The 16211-nt window shown below is 68.0% G+C and overlaps 2 protein-coding genes across 2 annotated transcripts; both read left to right on the forward strand.

Moving 5' to 3' along the window:
- The first annotated feature begins 997 nt into the window (after window positions 1-997).
- On the forward strand, window positions 998-7659 carry BLOC1S1 (biogenesis of lysosomal organelles complex 1 subunit 1). The gene is made up of 4 exons (XM_077838220.1): window positions 998-1114; window positions 2952-3024; window positions 5574-5706; window positions 7050-7659. The coding sequence occupies exons 1-4, from the start codon at window positions 1021-1023 to the stop codon at window positions 7158-7160; spliced, it is 411 nt and encodes a 136-aa protein (XP_077694346.1). The 5' UTR covers window positions 998-1020; the 3' UTR covers window positions 7161-7659.
- Window positions 7660-11947: 4288 nt separating this feature from the next.
- RDH5 (retinol dehydrogenase 5) lies at window positions 11948-14541 on the forward strand. Its single transcript, XM_077838218.1, has 4 exons — window positions 11948-12260; window positions 12546-12804; window positions 13371-13534; window positions 14318-14541. The coding sequence occupies exons 1-4, from the start codon at window positions 11948-11950 to the stop codon at window positions 14539-14541; spliced, it is 960 nt and encodes a 319-aa protein (XP_077694344.1).
- The last annotated feature ends 1670 nt before the right edge of the window (window positions 14542-16211 follow it).

Genomic DNA, 16211 nt, shown 5'->3' on the forward strand with positions numbered 1-16211 from the left:
AAGGGTGAAATCAGAGCCCCTGGATACACCTTAAGGACCCTCCAACGTTGATAGGAGCTGTATTTACACTGAATTCTTTGTAAGGCCAAATTACTGAAGCAAGCTTTGGCCCCAGCCAAAAACTTAGTCCTTACTCCGTGAAACACTTCAGTGATTCCAGGGTTTGGCCTAACCATGGCCATGAATGTTCTCCAGAGAGCACTTACTCTGGCCACATCGCCTCTCCATGGGGGGCCAACCCCCCGCACTGCCAAACACCCGCCCCCCGCCGCCGCGTCACCCCCCTAGTGCCAAACACCCACCCACCCCGCCGGGTCACCCCCACAGTGCCAAACACCCCCCCGCCACCGCCAAACACCCGCCCACCCCGCCGCGTCACCCCCCTAGTGCCAAACACCCCCCCCACTGCCAAACACCCGCCCACCCCGCCGGGTCACCCCCCTAGTGCCAAACGCCCCCCCCGCCACCGTATCCCCCTGCCGCGTCACCCCCCTAGTGCCAAACACCCCCCCCCGCCACCGTATCCCCCCCCCCTGCCAAACACCCGCCCCCCCGCCGGGTCACCCCCTAGTGCCAAACGCCCCCCCCGCCACCGTATCTCCCCCCCACTGCCAAACACCCCCCCCGCCGCGTCACCCCCCTAGTGCCAAACGCCCCCCCCCGCCACCGTATCTCCCCCACACTGCCAAACACCCCCCCCGCCGCGTCACCCCCCTAGTGCCAAACGCCCCCCCCCGCCACCGTATCCCCCCCCCACTGCCAAACACCCCCCCCGCCGGGTCACCCCCCTAGTGCCAAACACCCCCCCCGCCACCGTATCCCCCCCCACTGCCAAACACCCCCCCCGCCGCGTCACCCCCCTAGTGCCAAACGCCCCCCCCCGCCACCGTATCCCCCCCACACTGCCAAACACCCGCCCCCCCGCCGCGTCAAACGGCCCCCGCCGCGCCACCCCCCAGGGCCAGGCCCCGCCCCCGTGGCGGGGCGGGGCCGCGGGCGGTCACGTGGCGGCGCGGTCACATGACCCGCGCGGAGCGGGCGGCCGGCCGGGCGATGCTGTCCCGGCTGCTGCGCGAGCACCAGGCCCAGCAGAGCGAGCGCCGCGAGCAGCAAGGTGAGTCCGCCGGTGTCTCCATGGCAGCCTGCTCCCCCGGGCCGGGTTCCTATTGGCCCGCGGGGCCGTCACTCTGCGGGAGGCTGGGCCTGCCTGCCTGCGTCGCGCCGGGCCTCGGGGTCGCCGTGGCGCCGCGTGATGACGTCACTCTCGTGACGTCACATCAACCTTCGGGGGTGGCCTGCCCGCCCCAGGACTCGGTGCCCCCGTCACTCTTCCAGTGACGTCACTCCGCGAGGGCGCCGTGGGCCCGCCGGTGTCGTTCGGCACCAGCCCTTCGCACCCCCCACTTCCACCCGCGCCCCAGCTGGGGGCTGGGCCCTGCTCTGCGGGTGGGGAAACTGAGGCACAGGGCGGGGGCGCGACTCTCCCGAGGTCGCGCCGTGGGTCAGTGGCAGAGCTGGAATCGGAACCCAGGCGTCCTGAGTCCTGGCGCCCCGCCCCCAGCCGCTCCCCGAGCCCGCGCCAGGTCTCCGAAAGTCGGGGAGGGAAGGGAGCTCAGCAGGGTCCAGTCCCAGCCCCGGCTCAAAGCAGGACCAGGCCCCGCTCAGTCACCCCAGCCAGGGCGGTGTCAAGCCCGGCCTTAAAAACCTCTAAGGAAGGAGATTCCACCACCGCCCTAGGGAGCCCGTTCCCGTGCTTCGCCCCCCTCCTCGTGACACAGCGATTCCTAGCATCCAACCTAGACCCCCCGCCACGTGAGACCATCGGTCCTTCTTCCGTCCTCTGCCACCCCTGAGAACAGCCGAGCTCCAGTCGCTCTGGAACCCCCCGTCAGGCAGCTGAAGGCTGCCATCAAATCCCCCCTCACTCTTCTCTTCTGCAGGCTAAACGAGCCCAGTTCCCTCAGCCTCTCCTCGTAGGTCATGTTCCCCAGCCCCCTGATCATTTCCATTGCCCTCCGCTGGACTCTCCGATTTGTCCACCCCCTTGCCGTAGTGGGGGGCCCAAAACTGGACGCAGTACCCCAGATGTGGCCTCACCAGTGCTGAATAGAGGGGAATAATCACGTCCCTCGATCTGCTGGCAACGCTCCTACTAATGCAGCCCAATAGGCCGTTCGCCTTGTTGGCAACAAGGGCACCCTGCTGACTCATCTCCAGCTTCTCATCCACTGTAACCCCCAGGTCCTTTGCTGCAGAACTGCCTCTGAGCCGGTCGCTCCCCAGCCTGTAGCGACTCCAAGGAGTCCTGGTGTAATGGTTGCAGACGCGGGGTAGGATCAAACCTGGGACCCCTGGAGCTTGGTGCATGATCTAAACGCCGTGTGGCTGTTACCTAAGGCTGCAGAGCAGATTCAGTCTCGCTCTCTCGTGGTGCCTGTTGTCCCAGCTCCTGGCACCACACCACACCCAGGAGGTGTGTGGCTTACACTGGCTCCTGGCCACCTGCTGTAACCCCCTAGACTCTGCTGGCCTCCCAGAGCCGGGGCTAGAACCTAGGAGTCCTGGCTCCCATTTCGCTCCCTCCCTCCCCCCGGACTAACCGCCAGATCCCTCGCCCTCGAGCACTGACAAATACCTTATTGTTGCTCGAGCTTTGACAGCATTTCCCAGGCCACCCAGGCACCTTGAAGGACAAGGTTGGCCCTTGTCATCCCAGACCTCCCTGTTTCTGCTGAGCGCGTGGGGTGGGGTACATGCCACGGCCACCCCTCACGGGGTTCAGCTCAGCTTCGTGTTCATGGTTTTCTCCAGCAACTCCCGCCTTTGCACTAGCTGGTCTGTGCGATTGCAACTCCGGGATCAGTGCTGGCGGGGAGACGTCTGTAAAGGGTCAGTCGGTTTGAGCTCCCCCCCAGTACAAACACTGGGGCACTCGGGCCTTTCCCTTGCAGAGCGGAGACGGCGAGAGGCCATTGCTGCAGCCACGTGCCTGACCGAGGCCCTGACGGATCACCTGAACGTAGGGTGAGTGGCAAAGCCGGCCCGCAGCTCAGCAGCGTCGGGAGCTGCGTAGGCAAAAGTGTGTCCTGCCCGGTGCACGGTGATGGGCCTTTCACCGGGGCTTCCCCAGGGCTGTGATGGGATTTCCAGAGCCAGTCGCCTCCAGGGAAGCAGCGAGGCCGAGGATTTGGCTGGCACCTGGCGACTGAACTGCCCGCGGCCCCTAGGCTTAGTCCCTGTGGGGGCAGGAGGCAGCCTGGTTCTGTGGACGTAGAGGGGACTCCAACGTCAGCCCAGCACCTTCCACCGCCCTTGTCATAAATTAAAGGGACGGGAGTCGTTTTCTCCCACCTTCTCCATGGGGCCTTGGTTCTGCCTGGGGCTGGAGGAAGCCCGGGTTTTATAACTCTTTAAACCACACTGTGCCCTGCCCTGCGTCCCTGGAGGCTGGCAGGGGGGGTTCTCAGAGGCCAGGTGGCGAGAGAGAATGGAGCAGAGCTGGGGCGGCGAGAAGCCCATTGTCCCGCTGCGAGGGAGGCTCCAGCACCGGTGTGGCCCCAAACTCCTGGGGCCATGTAACGTCCCCACCTGGATTCAGGTGCTTCCCTGCTCTTTTTACCAGGAGAGCCCCGTTCCTGCAGGCGGCGCGCTGCCCCTCACTGCCTGATGATGGGGTACGAAACGTTTTGTCCAGGCCGGTCCAACCCAGGCTGGCAGCAACCACAAGTAGTTACTGTTTGATGGCTGTTTAGTGGCCTGAGCGTCATGAGTTCGCAGGCCTCAGACCACAGCTAAGTGGGGATAGTGATGTGCTTTTGGGGTGTGGCCCCTTCCCGTCACAGAGCCCCAGGACTGACTGGGGTCTGGTGCCACTCTCCCACCCAGGGTAGAAGAAAGCTGGTTGGTTGGGGCCAGGGTACAGCCCTGGGGGTCGTGGGCCTGTGTCTCCAGGGCTCTGAATCCTGCACTTCTGAGCAACACTGAAATTGATGCTCAGGGTTTCTGGCCCAGGTGAGTGGCAGGGACCTATCGCCCTGGGCTCTGCCTGGCCCCCTTGGCTCTAGCTGGGGCTGTGTGGCTAAAAGCCTGTGTTATCCTCCGAAACCTGTAGTCCACACAGACTCCTTACGGCGACCCCTGAACGGGACAGCTCCCTGCCAGTCCCTGGCCAAGATCCCCGCTCCCCTGACTGCGGGAAGCGGCTCGGCAGAGGGGACTTTGCGGCCGCGTTCTGAGCACAGGCTGCATTCAGCAATCATGTGACTCTGCTCATCCAGCGAGTGCTGCGTGAGGAAGGGAGCTGGATCCTGGGCAGCTAGCCGCTCCCTCCATGGGTCCCCGCCCAGGGCCCTCTCCCGCAGGGCAGATTATGGCTGGGAAATGGCCCCTGGTTCCCTCCCGGCCAAGGCCTGGAAGGGTTTGGTTGCAAAGGCTTTGGTCAGTGTCATGGTGCGGGTTCCCCGGCGGGCAGCAGGGTTCTCCCCCTTCGCCGCCAGGCAGGCTGCCCCTTCTCCAAGCACCCGCAGCCTCCCGGGGCGGGCTGGAGCTCACTGACTGCAGTGCAGGGCTGAGGAGCTGGGGGACAGGCTGCCAGCGCTCCATGCCCCCGGGAGCCTCCTGCGACGAACACTCGTCTAAGGTGGGCTCCTCCCCAGGCACGTCTCTGCAGGGAGCTCTGTCCGTTCTGAAAATAACTCGTCTGAGCTGGGTGGGGCACGCTGGCTACTGTGCCCATGATGGGAGAGCAGCCCTCTGCTCGCAGCCGTGGGCCGGGCCCAGGGGAAAGTAAACTCCGTCTCTGGCATGAAACGAACTTGCTGGATCTCAGCCCTGTTCTCGCTGGGAAGGGCCCCGCCCTGCCATGCACCCCCGTGTGGCAGTCCCAGCAGAGAGGCCAAAGCACCCCTGGGGTGGGGAGGGGAGCTGCAGAGCCAGTGGGGCTAGTGGCTAGAGCAGGGCGGCTAGGAGGCAGGACTCCTGGGTCCCATTCCCAGCCCTCACCACTGTTCCACTGTGCGAGTCCCGCTCCTGTGCCTGTATTCCCTGTCTGGCAATGGGATGGCGAGGCTGCGAGGGTGACCGCCCTGCTGCCCATACCGTGTGCAGTGATGCTGGCCTGGCCCACATGCCTCCCCCAGGCCTGTGCCCCATGGCCCGGATCTCAGTGCCTGGCATGCCCCTCTCCAGCTGTCGGGCCAGATCCCTTCCCCACCTCCAGGAGCCCTGCTGCCTTCTGGGCACACCTGGTGCTCCGCATGCTGCCTGGCCTGATGAGAACCAGACGCTCTCAGGGCCTGGTGATGGTTCCCAGATGCTGCTGAGCCGCTAAGCTGCTCCGGCTTGGGAACTTCCCCGGCCAGAGACTCCCAGCATTTGCCTCCGCCCCCACTCCGGGGCATGCTCCCCCGAGGCCTGGCCCGTCCTGGGCCTCTGGATCCCGGCCAGCCGCTGCTGGGGCTCCCGGCGCTGAAGGGGATGATACGGAGATGCAGGGTGTATGTCCCCATGCGAAGCGGCTGGTGGGGGGCGGGCCCTTCCCGGGGGCTGGCTGATCACCCTCCTGCCCTGCCCAGGGTGGCCCAGGCCTACGTGAACCAGAGGAAGCTGGACCACGAGGTGAAGACGCTGCAGATCCAAGCCGCCCAATTTGCCAAGCAGACAGGCCAGTGGATCAACATGGTAGAGAACTTCAACCAGGCGCTCAAGGTCAGTCCGCCCCGGGACACCATTGGGGAGGCGGATCTCCTGCCCAGCTGTGCCCCGCCCCACCCCGAGGGCAGGGGAACCACAAGGAAATCCCCCTCACCCAGAGACAGGAATGCCAGGCAGGTGCCATCCGCCACCAGCCCAGGGCTGGGAAAGGCCCCCCAGAGGGTCTCCAGGGGCGCACAGTCCTGTCAGCTGGCGGGAGGGGGCTCTGATTTCCCTGGGGCTCTCGGCCAGGTGAATGGTGTGGAGCAAGGAGGGGATGGCACCATGCTGGGGGAGGCAGCTGATTGGTGCCAGCTTCTGCTGACACAGGCCTGGGGCCCCCCCAGGGCTTTGCCCCTCTGCCTGTGCCCCCTTCACGCTGGCATTGGCATCCCCCGTGGGCTGCTGGAGCCGCGTCCCCACCCCCGTCCTCTCCCGACGCTGTTGGATCAGAGCCGTTTGTTCAGGGTTTATTCGCCCTCCGGCCTCCAGGGCAGAGAATCGGCCCATTGAGCCTGGCTTGGCCTGAGCCCTCAAAGCCGGCTTTGTGCCCAGCGGGCGTGGGGGATGGCAGGACGGCGCGGCTCGCCATACAAAGGCAGAGCTGCCCTATGCACCCCACCGCTAGCGTCCGACTCCTCCCCTTCGCCCACCCAGCGGGGATTGGCATGGCCGTGCGCCCAGCGCCACCTCCCCCCCGGCCTTGCCCACCTGCAGCCTCAGCGCCGGACCTACCGTCTGCCTGGCGTGGGGTGGTGCTGGCGATGCCGGGAGTGTTCCCTGCCACCGCGGAGAGTCTGCTCCACGCCACGCTGCTGGGGGCCAGGTCCTGCCTCCTCCGGCTCTGGGGCCCCTGCATTGTTTCACACTGCTGAGAGCTGCGCTGTAGGGCGCTGGTGCAATGAGTGGAGAAGCCTCAGCTGCCCGGGTGCAAGGAATGGATGGTTCAGCATGACTGGCATTGTGCACTCAGGGTCGGGAGTGACGGGCACCGGCAGAGCTGGGGGGCACTGGCTGAGCTAGCAGGGGGCTGTGGGTCGGGAGTGACGGGCACCGGCAGAGCTGGGGGGCACTGGCTGAGCTAGCAGGGGGCTGTGGGTCGGGAGTGACGGGCACCGGCAGGGCTGGGCTAGCAGGGGCTGTGGGTCGGGAGTGACGGGCACCGGCAGGGCTGGGCTAGCAGGGGCTGCGGGTCGGGAGAGAGGGCACCGGCAGGGCTGGGGGTGACCCCGCGGTGGAGTACCTTCCCCTGCTGGTCACTGCGCTCATGTGCACGGTGCTGAACGGGGGAAGCGCGCCACCATGGGCTGGGGGCCGGGGGCACGAGGCAGGGCCCTGATGTCTCCTTTGCCCGCCAGGAGATTGGCGACGTGGAGAACTGGGCGCGCAGCATCGAGCTGGACATGCGGACCATCGCCACCGCCCTGGAGTACCTGTACAAGGGGCAGCTGCAGCCCTCCAGCTCCTGAGCCCCCGCCAGGCTGGAGCGGGGCCGCCCTCCGCCTTGCTGGCTCGCTCAGCCACCTCCAGGACGACCCCTCCCCTGCGTGCCCGGAGCCGGCTGCCTTGCTCGCTAGCCCAGGCGAAGTCTCTGGGGACCCCCAGTGCTGCAGCTCGCCTGGCGTCCGCCCTTCTGGCCACGGCTCAGTGGGAACGGCCCAGCTCTTTGCCCCTTCGGCCGGGGGCGGGAGAGCAAGGAAGAAACGACCCATCCTGCATTACACCCGCCCCCGCCCCCGGGCCAGAGGCACCGTCCCGCCTGCTAGCTGGAGGGCGTTGGGACCCCCGGCTGCAGGAGCTTTGCTCTGACCCTGGGGGCTGCTGGGCCGTCTGGTGCCCTGCCACAGGGGGGAGCCGTTGGGTGTGGGCCCTGGGGCCACCTGAGCCCGTCACGGGCCTGCAGGTTGCCCGCCCATGTGCGGGGCGGCTCGCAGCAGGGGGTGGGGGAGAGGGCGGCTGGCTCGGGGGGCTGGGATTCTGACTGGGGGGGATCCCAGCGCGGCGCTGCAGGGGGGCCTGGCTGGAGAATGGAATAAAACACGTTAGTTAAACCAGAGCAGGCCACGTGTCAGAGCCTCTGTAAGGGGGGGAGCTGGGCAGTAAGGCGAGCCCAGCCTCTCCCAGCAGGGGGGCGCTGTGGGGGGCGGGGCAGGGGTGCTGGCTGGGGGGGCGGCTCCCAGCAGGGGGCGCTGTGGGGGGCGGGGCAGGGGTGCTGGCTGGGGGGGGCGGCTCCCAGCAGGGGGCGCTGTGGGGGGCGGGGCAGGGGCACTGGCTGGGGTGGGGGGCGGCTCCCAGCACGGGGTGCTGGGGGGGCAGGGCAGGGGCTGTGGCTGGGGGGGCAGCTCCCAGCTGTGGGGGGGTGGGGGAGGAGCACTGGCTGTACCGGATCTTGCCCCGTGGGGGAGGGGGGTTAGTGCCTGATCGGGGCGGCTCCCAGCACGGGGTGCTGGGGGGGCAGGGCAGGGGCTGTGGCTGGGGGGGCAGCTCCCAGCTGTGGGGGGGTGGGGGAGGAGCACTGGCTGTACCGGATCTTGCCCCGTGGGGGAGGGGGGTTAGTGCCTGATCAGGGCTCCCCCCTCCCTGCCCCCAAATCCTCTTTCACTCCAATCCGCCTCGGAGGCTCTTGCTGAGCCCCAGACAAAGGAGCCGTGTGACCCGGGCACCCGCTAATCCCTCCCCAGCCCCATGCGCTCCCCGTGCCTGATCTCCCCCCTCCCGCCCAGCTGGGCCAGGCCTGGGGCCTGGGTGGGGGGTTCCTGCTCCCTGCCAAGCCCCTGGGGGTCCCCTCTACCACCCAGGGGCCTGTGAGCCACCCCCTCCCGTGCCCCAGCCCATCCCCCTCCTTTCCTTTGAAAGGAACTTGTCTGGGTTCTCTTCACTGTCAGGGGCATACATTGTACAGCTGGGGAAACTGAGGCACAGAACAGCCATGCACCAGCAGCAGCAAGTGGGGTGACTTTATAGCCCCCCCTGACATTGTGCAGCTCTGTGGGTCCAACACGGCAGGCTCCTGGTGTCTCCTGCCCATGCCTGGCCCCCTCCCCTGCCCTCACCCCTTCGGTCACGCTCCCTCGGCTTGGCCCCGCCGCCCTGGTCCCCTCCAGAGACCCCGTTACCCTCACCGCCTGCCTGTGGGGCAGGTGCCGCTGACCCTTGCCGGGGGCTTGGGGCTCCTGGGGGCACACTCACTCTGTGGGTGCAGGGCCCCGTTGCTGCCTCTGGCCCTGGCCTGGTGCGGAGCCGGCCCTGCCCCCCTGCCTGGGTCCTGAGGGCCCTGGCCCCGCCTGCCCCGGGGCTGGTGTGGGGGGCCCTGCCTGCAGGCTGGAGCTGGCAGGGGTTAACGCCAGGCTGGCAGGGCCCGCCCCGTGGGGGGGGAATCGGCTCTTCCCTGGACTTTGGCTGGAGCAGAACTTGTGTGGCTCGATCCCAGGCAGCAGGACCCAGCCCGCAGCGCAGGGCCGGTCTGAACAGCAGGCAGGTATGTGGGGCAAAGGCAGCAGAGGGGCTGTGGGGGGGTGGGAGGGGGCAGGCAGCACCCTGCCCCCCCCCGGCTGGGCTGGCAGCTGGATCCGGGCCCAGCGACCAGCTGCAGGGGTGATGCCAGGCCACCGCAGGCCGGGGGGTGCAGGCCCTTGAGGGGTGATGGGCATAGGGGGCAGAGCTAGGGGCTGGTGCCGCGGGGGTCACGGATGGGCGAGTGGCTCAGACACTGATTCCCCACGTGGGCCCCGGTGAGCCGCATCGTCGTCCGTCCCCCCCCATGCCTGCAGGCACCTCGGCAGCCTGGGGGGGGGGGGGTGAGGCTGAGTGGGGCCGGGCTTGGGGGGCACGAGCAGGGCTGCTCGCGGACACTCATTGTGCGTGGGCTGAAAGCTCAGACGGGGTGGCAGGACACCTGGGTCCCGTTCCCAGCCCTGCACTGGGTCCATGGGCCAGCCCCTCCCCCGCTATGTGCCTCAGTTTACCCATCTGAAACACAAAGCACCAGCCCACCTTCGGCCGCGGCTGAGGAAGGGCAGCCCATTCTGTGGCAGCCAGCCCCATGTGTTCCCTGTGCCATGGAAGGGGCACCCAGGCTGGGGGGACGGGGACTCAGCTGCTGTCTGCGGGACCCTCGGGGGGGGGGGGGGCTGTGCCGAGATGCAGGCAGTTCCCCCCCCCCCCGCACCACGCGCGAGCATAGCCCTGCTGTGCCAGTCCGGAGCAGTGGTCCAGCCGTTCCTGCATCCCGCTGGCTGGGGCTGGCTGGGGCGGGTCTGCGGCCAGGGCGGCCAGGCAGCCAGGGCGGCCGCAAGCCGGGGGCACGACCTTGTCGGCCCTTTGCCTGCGGGAGGCGCCACCTGCCCCTCCGTTAACCCTTCCAGCCCTGGCACCAGCACTTGCTGTGTGGGGACAGGACCAGGCCCACCCCGACTGAGCTCCCCGGGCAGCCCCTGGGGTGAAGGAGAATGACCCAGTGGGGATTGCTGGGCACCCTGCTCTCCCCGCCCCCCAGAATGGGGGCACAGACTCGGGCTGCAACCCCTAGAGGGGCACGGAATGGCCCGGCCCAGCTCCCTCGAGCACCCAGCACCCTCGAGAAACCTCCTCCCCAGCCGGGCCTCTCGCTGTTCAGGGGATTCAGGGGCGCGGGTCTAATCCCCCTTGGTAATGCCCCCCCCAGCCACGGGGCACTGGGCAGCTGGCCCAGCTCTGCCTCTGGGGCCAGGGAATGGGATGCACCTTCACCCCTTAGCTGCCAGCCACTGCCGGGAGCCCCTCCTGCGTCCTGCAGAGGAAGGTTCTTGGGGGGCACTGGGTCCCCCCCCCTTGCCTCCAGGTGCAGAGCCCAGGTGTCGCCCTGTCCCCGTGGCCCCTTCCAAGACCCCAACCTCAAGGCAGGATCCTCTGTGGGCTAGAGTGGGCCGATGGGCGGGGGGGGGCAGGGGGAGAGCCAGGACTCCTGGGTTCTATTCCCAGAGTGAAACCCCTTGCGCTGGGTGTCCCACAGCTGGGACTGGCCCTGGGCTGGTCACACCCCCTGCAGCCCCTGGCAGCGGGCGAGCTGGCCCCTCACGCTGACCCCTGGCGGCCGTTCCTAGGGGCTCACCTACGCCCCTTCCCGGCCCCAATCTGGCCACGCGGGCTCTTGGCTCCTCTCCGCTGCCCCCTGCACCGTGGCACAGCCCTGGCAGAGCTGAGCTCCCTGCATGGGTCCGCTAGCCCCGTCCCAGGCCACCTGCATGGGTGACGCGTGGGGCCAGGCACCGACACCCCTAGCCAGGGGGATTAGCAGGTACGACCGGAAGCTCCCCCGTCCCGAGCCCCAGGGGGCTTAGAGTGCCGGGGGGGGGGCGCTGAGCTCCCCCCTTGTGACTGCAGGAGCCAGCGGCCAGGTTCGCTCTGCCCAGCTCCCTGCCCAGAGCACAACCCTACAATATCCAACCAGGGGGGCAGCCCCATCACCCATGGGGGGCTAGTGGGGGAAGGAGAAGGGGCTGGATCCCAGGTGTCCTGGCTCCCCTTTCGGCCCATCCCTTCCCCACTCTGTGCCTCAGTTTCTCCATCTCTGTGCCAGGGAAGAGGCCAGTGCCCCCGGCCCCTCCCCATGGGAGCTAGGAGCCAGCCAGCCTCAGACACGCTGATCCCGGCTAATCCCCATCACGCCCAGCCCAGGCCCATGGCCTATTTCAGGCAGGTTGTTGCGCAGAGCGGCCCGTGGGGGGTAAGGGGGAGCCGTGGCTGTGGGGGCTCTTACCCCGCCCCCGGGAGCGCGGCTGCACCGAGGGAGGGGGTGCTGGGCTATGCAGTGGGCAGGCGAGGGGGAGGGTTCCTGCACCCCGGAGTTGCTGAGTGGTAAGTGCCCCCCCAGACCACGGCCCCCCACCGACCCCAGGACCTGCCCGAAGCCAGGGGGCTTGTAGTGGGGGATGGAGCCTGGAGCCCAAGCCCCTGCTCAGGGCACCCACCTCACCCTGCCACAAACCCAACAGCAAACCTGCCCCCCCACTCCCCCCAAAACGCACCTCGCACAGGGACTCACGGGCTGAGCGGGGGGCCGGCCGGCTCCTGGCTCGTCGCTGAGGGGGGGTCTTGTCATCAGCACAGGCAGGGCACTCGGGCGCCTGGGTTCCGTTCCCAGCTCCGGGAGGGATGTGGGGACCAGTGGTTAGAGCGGGGCGGGGGACCCAGGACGCCTGGGTTCCTTGCACTACCCCCGCCCCTCCCGCGTTCCAGCTCTGAGGCTGGTGTGTTCGGCCTGCGGCAGGTGCCAGCCATGTGGCTCTACGTGGGGCTGGTGGCCCTGGTGTGGGGGCTGGCCTGGTACCTGCGGGACCGCCAGACCCTGGCCAGCGTCCAGGACAAGCACGTCTTCATCACAGGCTGCGATTCGGGCTTCGGGCACATGCTGGCCAGGCGGCTGGACAGGAAGGGCTTCCGGGTGCTGGCCGGCTGCCTGACCCAGAAGGGGGCCGACAACCTGCAGCGCACCAGCTCAGCCGGCCTGCGGGCCACCCGGCTCGACGTCACCAGCACCGAGAGCATCCAGCGGGCCGTGGAGTGGGTGCAGGCGGCGGTGGGGGAGAAAGGTGAGCGGGTGCAGGGGAAGCACCCCGCTACTCCAGCAGGGGGCACTGTGGGGAGCAGGGCGGAGGCACTGGGGTGGTGGGGGAGCTCCGAGCAGGGGGCGCTATGGGGGCAGGGCAGGAGTGCTGGGGGGCGCCCAGCAGGGGGTGCTATGTGGGGCAGGAGTGCTGGGGGGCTCCCAGCAGGGGGCACTATGGGGGGCTCCCAGCAGGGGGCGCTGGCTGGGGTCAGCAGCTGTGTGGGGAGATCCCGACACCTCCGGCCCAGCTGCCGCGGCTCCCTCCCAGGGCTCTTCGGGCTGGTGAACAACGCGGGGGTGGCGAACCCCATCGGCCCCACCGAGTGGATGCGGGTCCAGGATTTCCAGCAGGTCCTGGCCGTCAACACCTTCGGTCTCATCGAGGTGACCCTCGCCTTCCTGCCACTGCTGAAGCGGGCGCGGGGCCGCGTGGTCAACATGTCCAGCGTGCTGGGGCGGCTCTCGGCCAACGGGGGCGGGTACTGCATCTCCAAGTACACCGTGGAGGCCTTCTCCGACAGCCTGCGGTGAGCCCCCCACCCGACCCCCTGCCACGCTCTGCCCCCTGGGCGGTAGGGCCCCCTCTCCAAGCAGGCCAGGGTTACCCCCAATCCCTCGACTCTTTGCTGGGGGACGGGCTGGGAGCCGGGACTCCTGGGTTCTGTCCCCAGCTCTGGGAGGAGAGTGGGGTCTAGCGGTTAGAGCTGGGGGGGGGGGGCAGTGCTGGGAGCCAGGACTCCTGGGTTCTGTCCCCAGCTCTGGGAGGGGAGTGGGGTCTAGCGGTTAGAGCAGGGGGGACGGGGCTGGGAGCCAGGACTCCTGGGTTCTGTCTCCAGCTCTGGGAGGAGAGTGGGGTCTAGCGGTTAGAGCAGGGGGGACGGGGCTGGGAGCCAGGACTCCTGGGTTCTATCCTGTGGCACCTTGGGAAAGTCGACTCCCTGCTCTGGACACAGAGTTAATGCCTAGTTGCTGGCCAATGCGTGCTCAGCTCCATTCAGGCTCAGGCCTGTCCCCCCCGCAGGCTGTCCCAGGGCTGGGGGCACGTCCACAGCAGGTCACACGGCCGGGGCCCGCTCACGCCGGTGCCTTGCAGGCGCGACATGTACCATTTTGGGGTGCGGGTGTCCATCATCGAGCCCGGGTTCTTCAAGACAGCCGTGACCAGCCTGGACACCATCGAGGCCTCCCTGCACCAGCTGTGGAGCGAACTGGCACCCGAGGCCAGGCAGAGCTACGGGGAGGATTTCTTCCCGCAGTGTGAGTGCCAGGGGCCCGGGGCCAGCCAGGGCTACCCCGCAGAGCTGGGGCTGTAGCCCCCCCAGTTCCTGGGGCCAGGAGCCTGTGGCACTGGGGTGCTCAGGTCACAGGCTGAGGGGGAATGGGGGGCCCCTTCACCCTGTGGGACCCACAGTTGAGTCACTTGCCTGCTACCCTGCCTCAGTTTCCCCAGTGCAGAACAGGGCTGGTGACACCCAGCTGACAGGGAGGAGACTGTGTCAGCTGGGCCCCTGCACTCCCCACATGGGGCTGCTGTGTGTCCCGTCCCACCAAGTGTGTCACAGTCCAGCCCCTGTGGCCAGCGAGTGGGGAACCCCTCCCAGCTGCTGGGGTAGGGGCTGCACGACCCAGGTGCTGTAGAAGCAGAGATGTGGGGGGAGGGCAGGGAGCACGAGAAAAGAATTGTGGCCCTGAGGAGACAGAAAGCTCTGTGCCTTTCGCTGGACACGGGGGCCGCCTTCACTTCCTGTCCTAAATGCCCCTGCCCAGTTGCTGCATGGCTGGATAAATATGCCCCCGCCCCCAGGTGGTTGAATCTCAGCACCGGGCAAGGGATCCCTGTCTCAACAGCTGCCGTGCCCCACCCCAGAGGTGGCTGCATCTCCCTGGTGGGTGAATCTGCCTGTAACACAGGGGTGCCCACGGCAGGGGGGCAGGGAGGCAGTGACCCAGGAGGCAGGAATGGGAGCCGTGTGTGGGGGGCTGTGCCTGGCCCTGCCGCCCCCTGGCCAATGCTCCTCGGGCCCCCCTCTCTCCCCCCAGACCTGAAGGTGCAGCGGCTCATCATGGACTTCATCTGCGACCCTGACCTGAGCAAGGTGACCAGCTGCATGGAGCACGCGCTGCAGGCCAAGCACCCACGTACACGGTACAGCGCCGGCTGGGACGCCAAGCTGCTCTGGCTGCCTGCCTCCTACCTGCCGGCGGTCGTGGTGGATGTTGTGCTGGCCACGATCTTGCCGAAGCCGGCCTGCCGTGTCCGCTAGCCCCGCCCTGGGGGAGGGGGGCACCACATGTGGGTTTTAGCCCACAGCATGTGATCGGGCCCCGGCACCCCGAAGCCTGTTGGAAATAAACCGGCCCCCAAAGGACACCAGGCCTGGCCCCTTCGGCTCTGTTCACGTTCCCCTGAACAGGGACTGGGCGATGCCCCTTCCCAGCCGGGCTTTGCCTCCTACCAGCCCCCTGCTCAGTGCAACACAGCCTCAGGGGCCAGCGGTGAGCAGGGTGCTGGGGGGCTGGCCTCCAGGATCTAGCCCCACTGCTGGGAAGGGAGGGGGCCAGTGGGGGGGGTTAGGACTCTGGGGTTCTCAGCCCTGCTGCTGGGAAGGTAGGGGGCTAGTGGGGTGGGGGGTCAGGACTCCAGGGGTCTCAGCCCTGCTGCTCGAGGGGGCGCTGGGGACAGGACAGCGGAAAGCAGGACCCCTGGCTGGGTTCCCTATGGGGCTTCGGGAGAGTCACAGCCCCAGGCTGGAGAGCAGGTCCCCAGGCTAGGCAGAGGCGGCTGGTGCCCACGCTGCCCTGGGGCTGCAGGCTCTGCCCCTTTTAAAGGTTAGGCCCGCAAAGCCGCAGCTCCCATCCTGCTAGCCCCGGCCCCAGGGTATGAACCAGCAAAGCTGGGGAGGTTGCTCCCCCCCTGCAGCCCCACACGTGACCAGCAAGGGGTCCAGCTGGGAGACAGTAAATGCCACACCCCCTCAGGGGTCCACCGCGAGCACATCAATGATCCGGGGGAGCCAGGCCCCCAGGAAAGCCAAGGCTCCTTCAGTACGGGGGATGGGCTGCTCACTTGCGGGAAGGGGCACAGCTATGGGGCTGCTCACCCCGGGGGGGGCACAGCTCTGGGGCTGCCGTCCAATCCAAGCAGGCGGGCGGGAGCGAGCTGCTCCCAGCCGCTGGGTGGCCCCAGGTGCGACGAGTCGCCCAGTCACGGAGCCCCCACTGCCCGGCCACTGGGGGCACGGAGATGGAGTGGGGTGTGGTGTCCCCTGCAGGTACCTGCGCCCACTGGGGGGGGCTGAGCGGATGCCAGGAGGCCACAGGGCACCAGTCGGCAGGGGGCCCCAGCAGCCTCACCCCTGAACTAGCTGACCCCCCCGGCCCTCCCCAAGGAGCCCCCCAGCCCAGGCTGTCAGCTGCTCAGCACAGCAGGGCCCCGCATCTCTACCCAGTCCCCGGGGGCCCCGCTGGCTCCCCCGGTTCCTGCTGCAGGAAGCCTGACCCTTCCGGAGGGGAGCAGCCAGGACAAGTTGCCATGACAACAGTCGCCAGTGACCTTCAGGGGCTAAAAAATATTAAACAAAGGAGGGGGGCAGGGGGGTGAACACATCCGGCCCCCTCCCACCACGTTTCCAGGGAGGGGCCACCCTTCAAACATAGAATCAACCAGGGTGAAATTCTTGGTGTGTGGTCAGCAGCCCTGGGCTAGAAGGCAGCTGGGGACAGAGCCTGGCTGGGGACTCATGGGTCAGAGGGACCTTGGGGGGTGGGGGGGGAAAATCACACATGCCCCCCTACTGAGCTGGGCAGCCCGGGCTCCTGGTCCCACCCCCGTTGCAGCAGCAGAGGGGTTAACACTTGTGGGCGGGCCCTGCCCCCCACTCACCACTGATGGGGGGGGTTGGTCCCCTGGGACCCCCAGCACAGACACCCCAGG

This window comes from Eretmochelys imbricata, chromosome 20, assembly GCF_965152235.1.
Source record: "Eretmochelys imbricata isolate rEreImb1 chromosome 20, rEreImb1.hap1, whole genome shotgun sequence".
Classification (NCBI taxonomy): Eukaryota; Metazoa; Chordata; order Testudines; family Cheloniidae; genus Eretmochelys; species Eretmochelys imbricata.

What these genes read in the sequence shown, in the direction of transcription:
- BLOC1S1 (XM_077838220.1), top strand. Translation starts at nt 1,021, where the DNA reads ATGACCCGCGCGGAGCGGGCGGCCGGCCGGGCGATGCTGTCCCGGCTG. An exon ending in CGAGCGCCGCGAGCAGCAAG is followed by an intron (nt 1,115 to 2,951) that starts GTGAGTCCGCCG and finishes TTTCCCTTGCAG; the next exon opens with AGCGGAGACGGCGAGAGGCC. An exon ending in ACGGATCACCTGAACGTAGG is followed by an intron (nt 3,025 to 5,573) that starts GTGAGTGGCAAA and finishes TGCCCTGCCCAG; the next exon opens with GGTGGCCCAGGCCTACGTGA.
- RDH5 (XM_077838218.1), top strand. Translation starts at nt 11,948, where the DNA reads ATGTGGCTCTACGTGGGGCTGGTGGCCCTGGTGTGGGGGCTGGCCTGG. An exon ending in GGCGGCGGTGGGGGAGAAAG is followed by an intron (nt 12,261 to 12,545) that starts GTGAGCGGGTGC and finishes GCTCCCTCCCAG; the next exon opens with GGCTCTTCGGGCTGGTGAAC. An exon ending in GGAGGATTTCTTCCCGCAGT is followed by an intron (nt 13,535 to 14,317) that starts GTGAGTGCCAGG and finishes CTCTCCCCCCAG; the next exon opens with ACCTGAAGGTGCAGCGGCTC.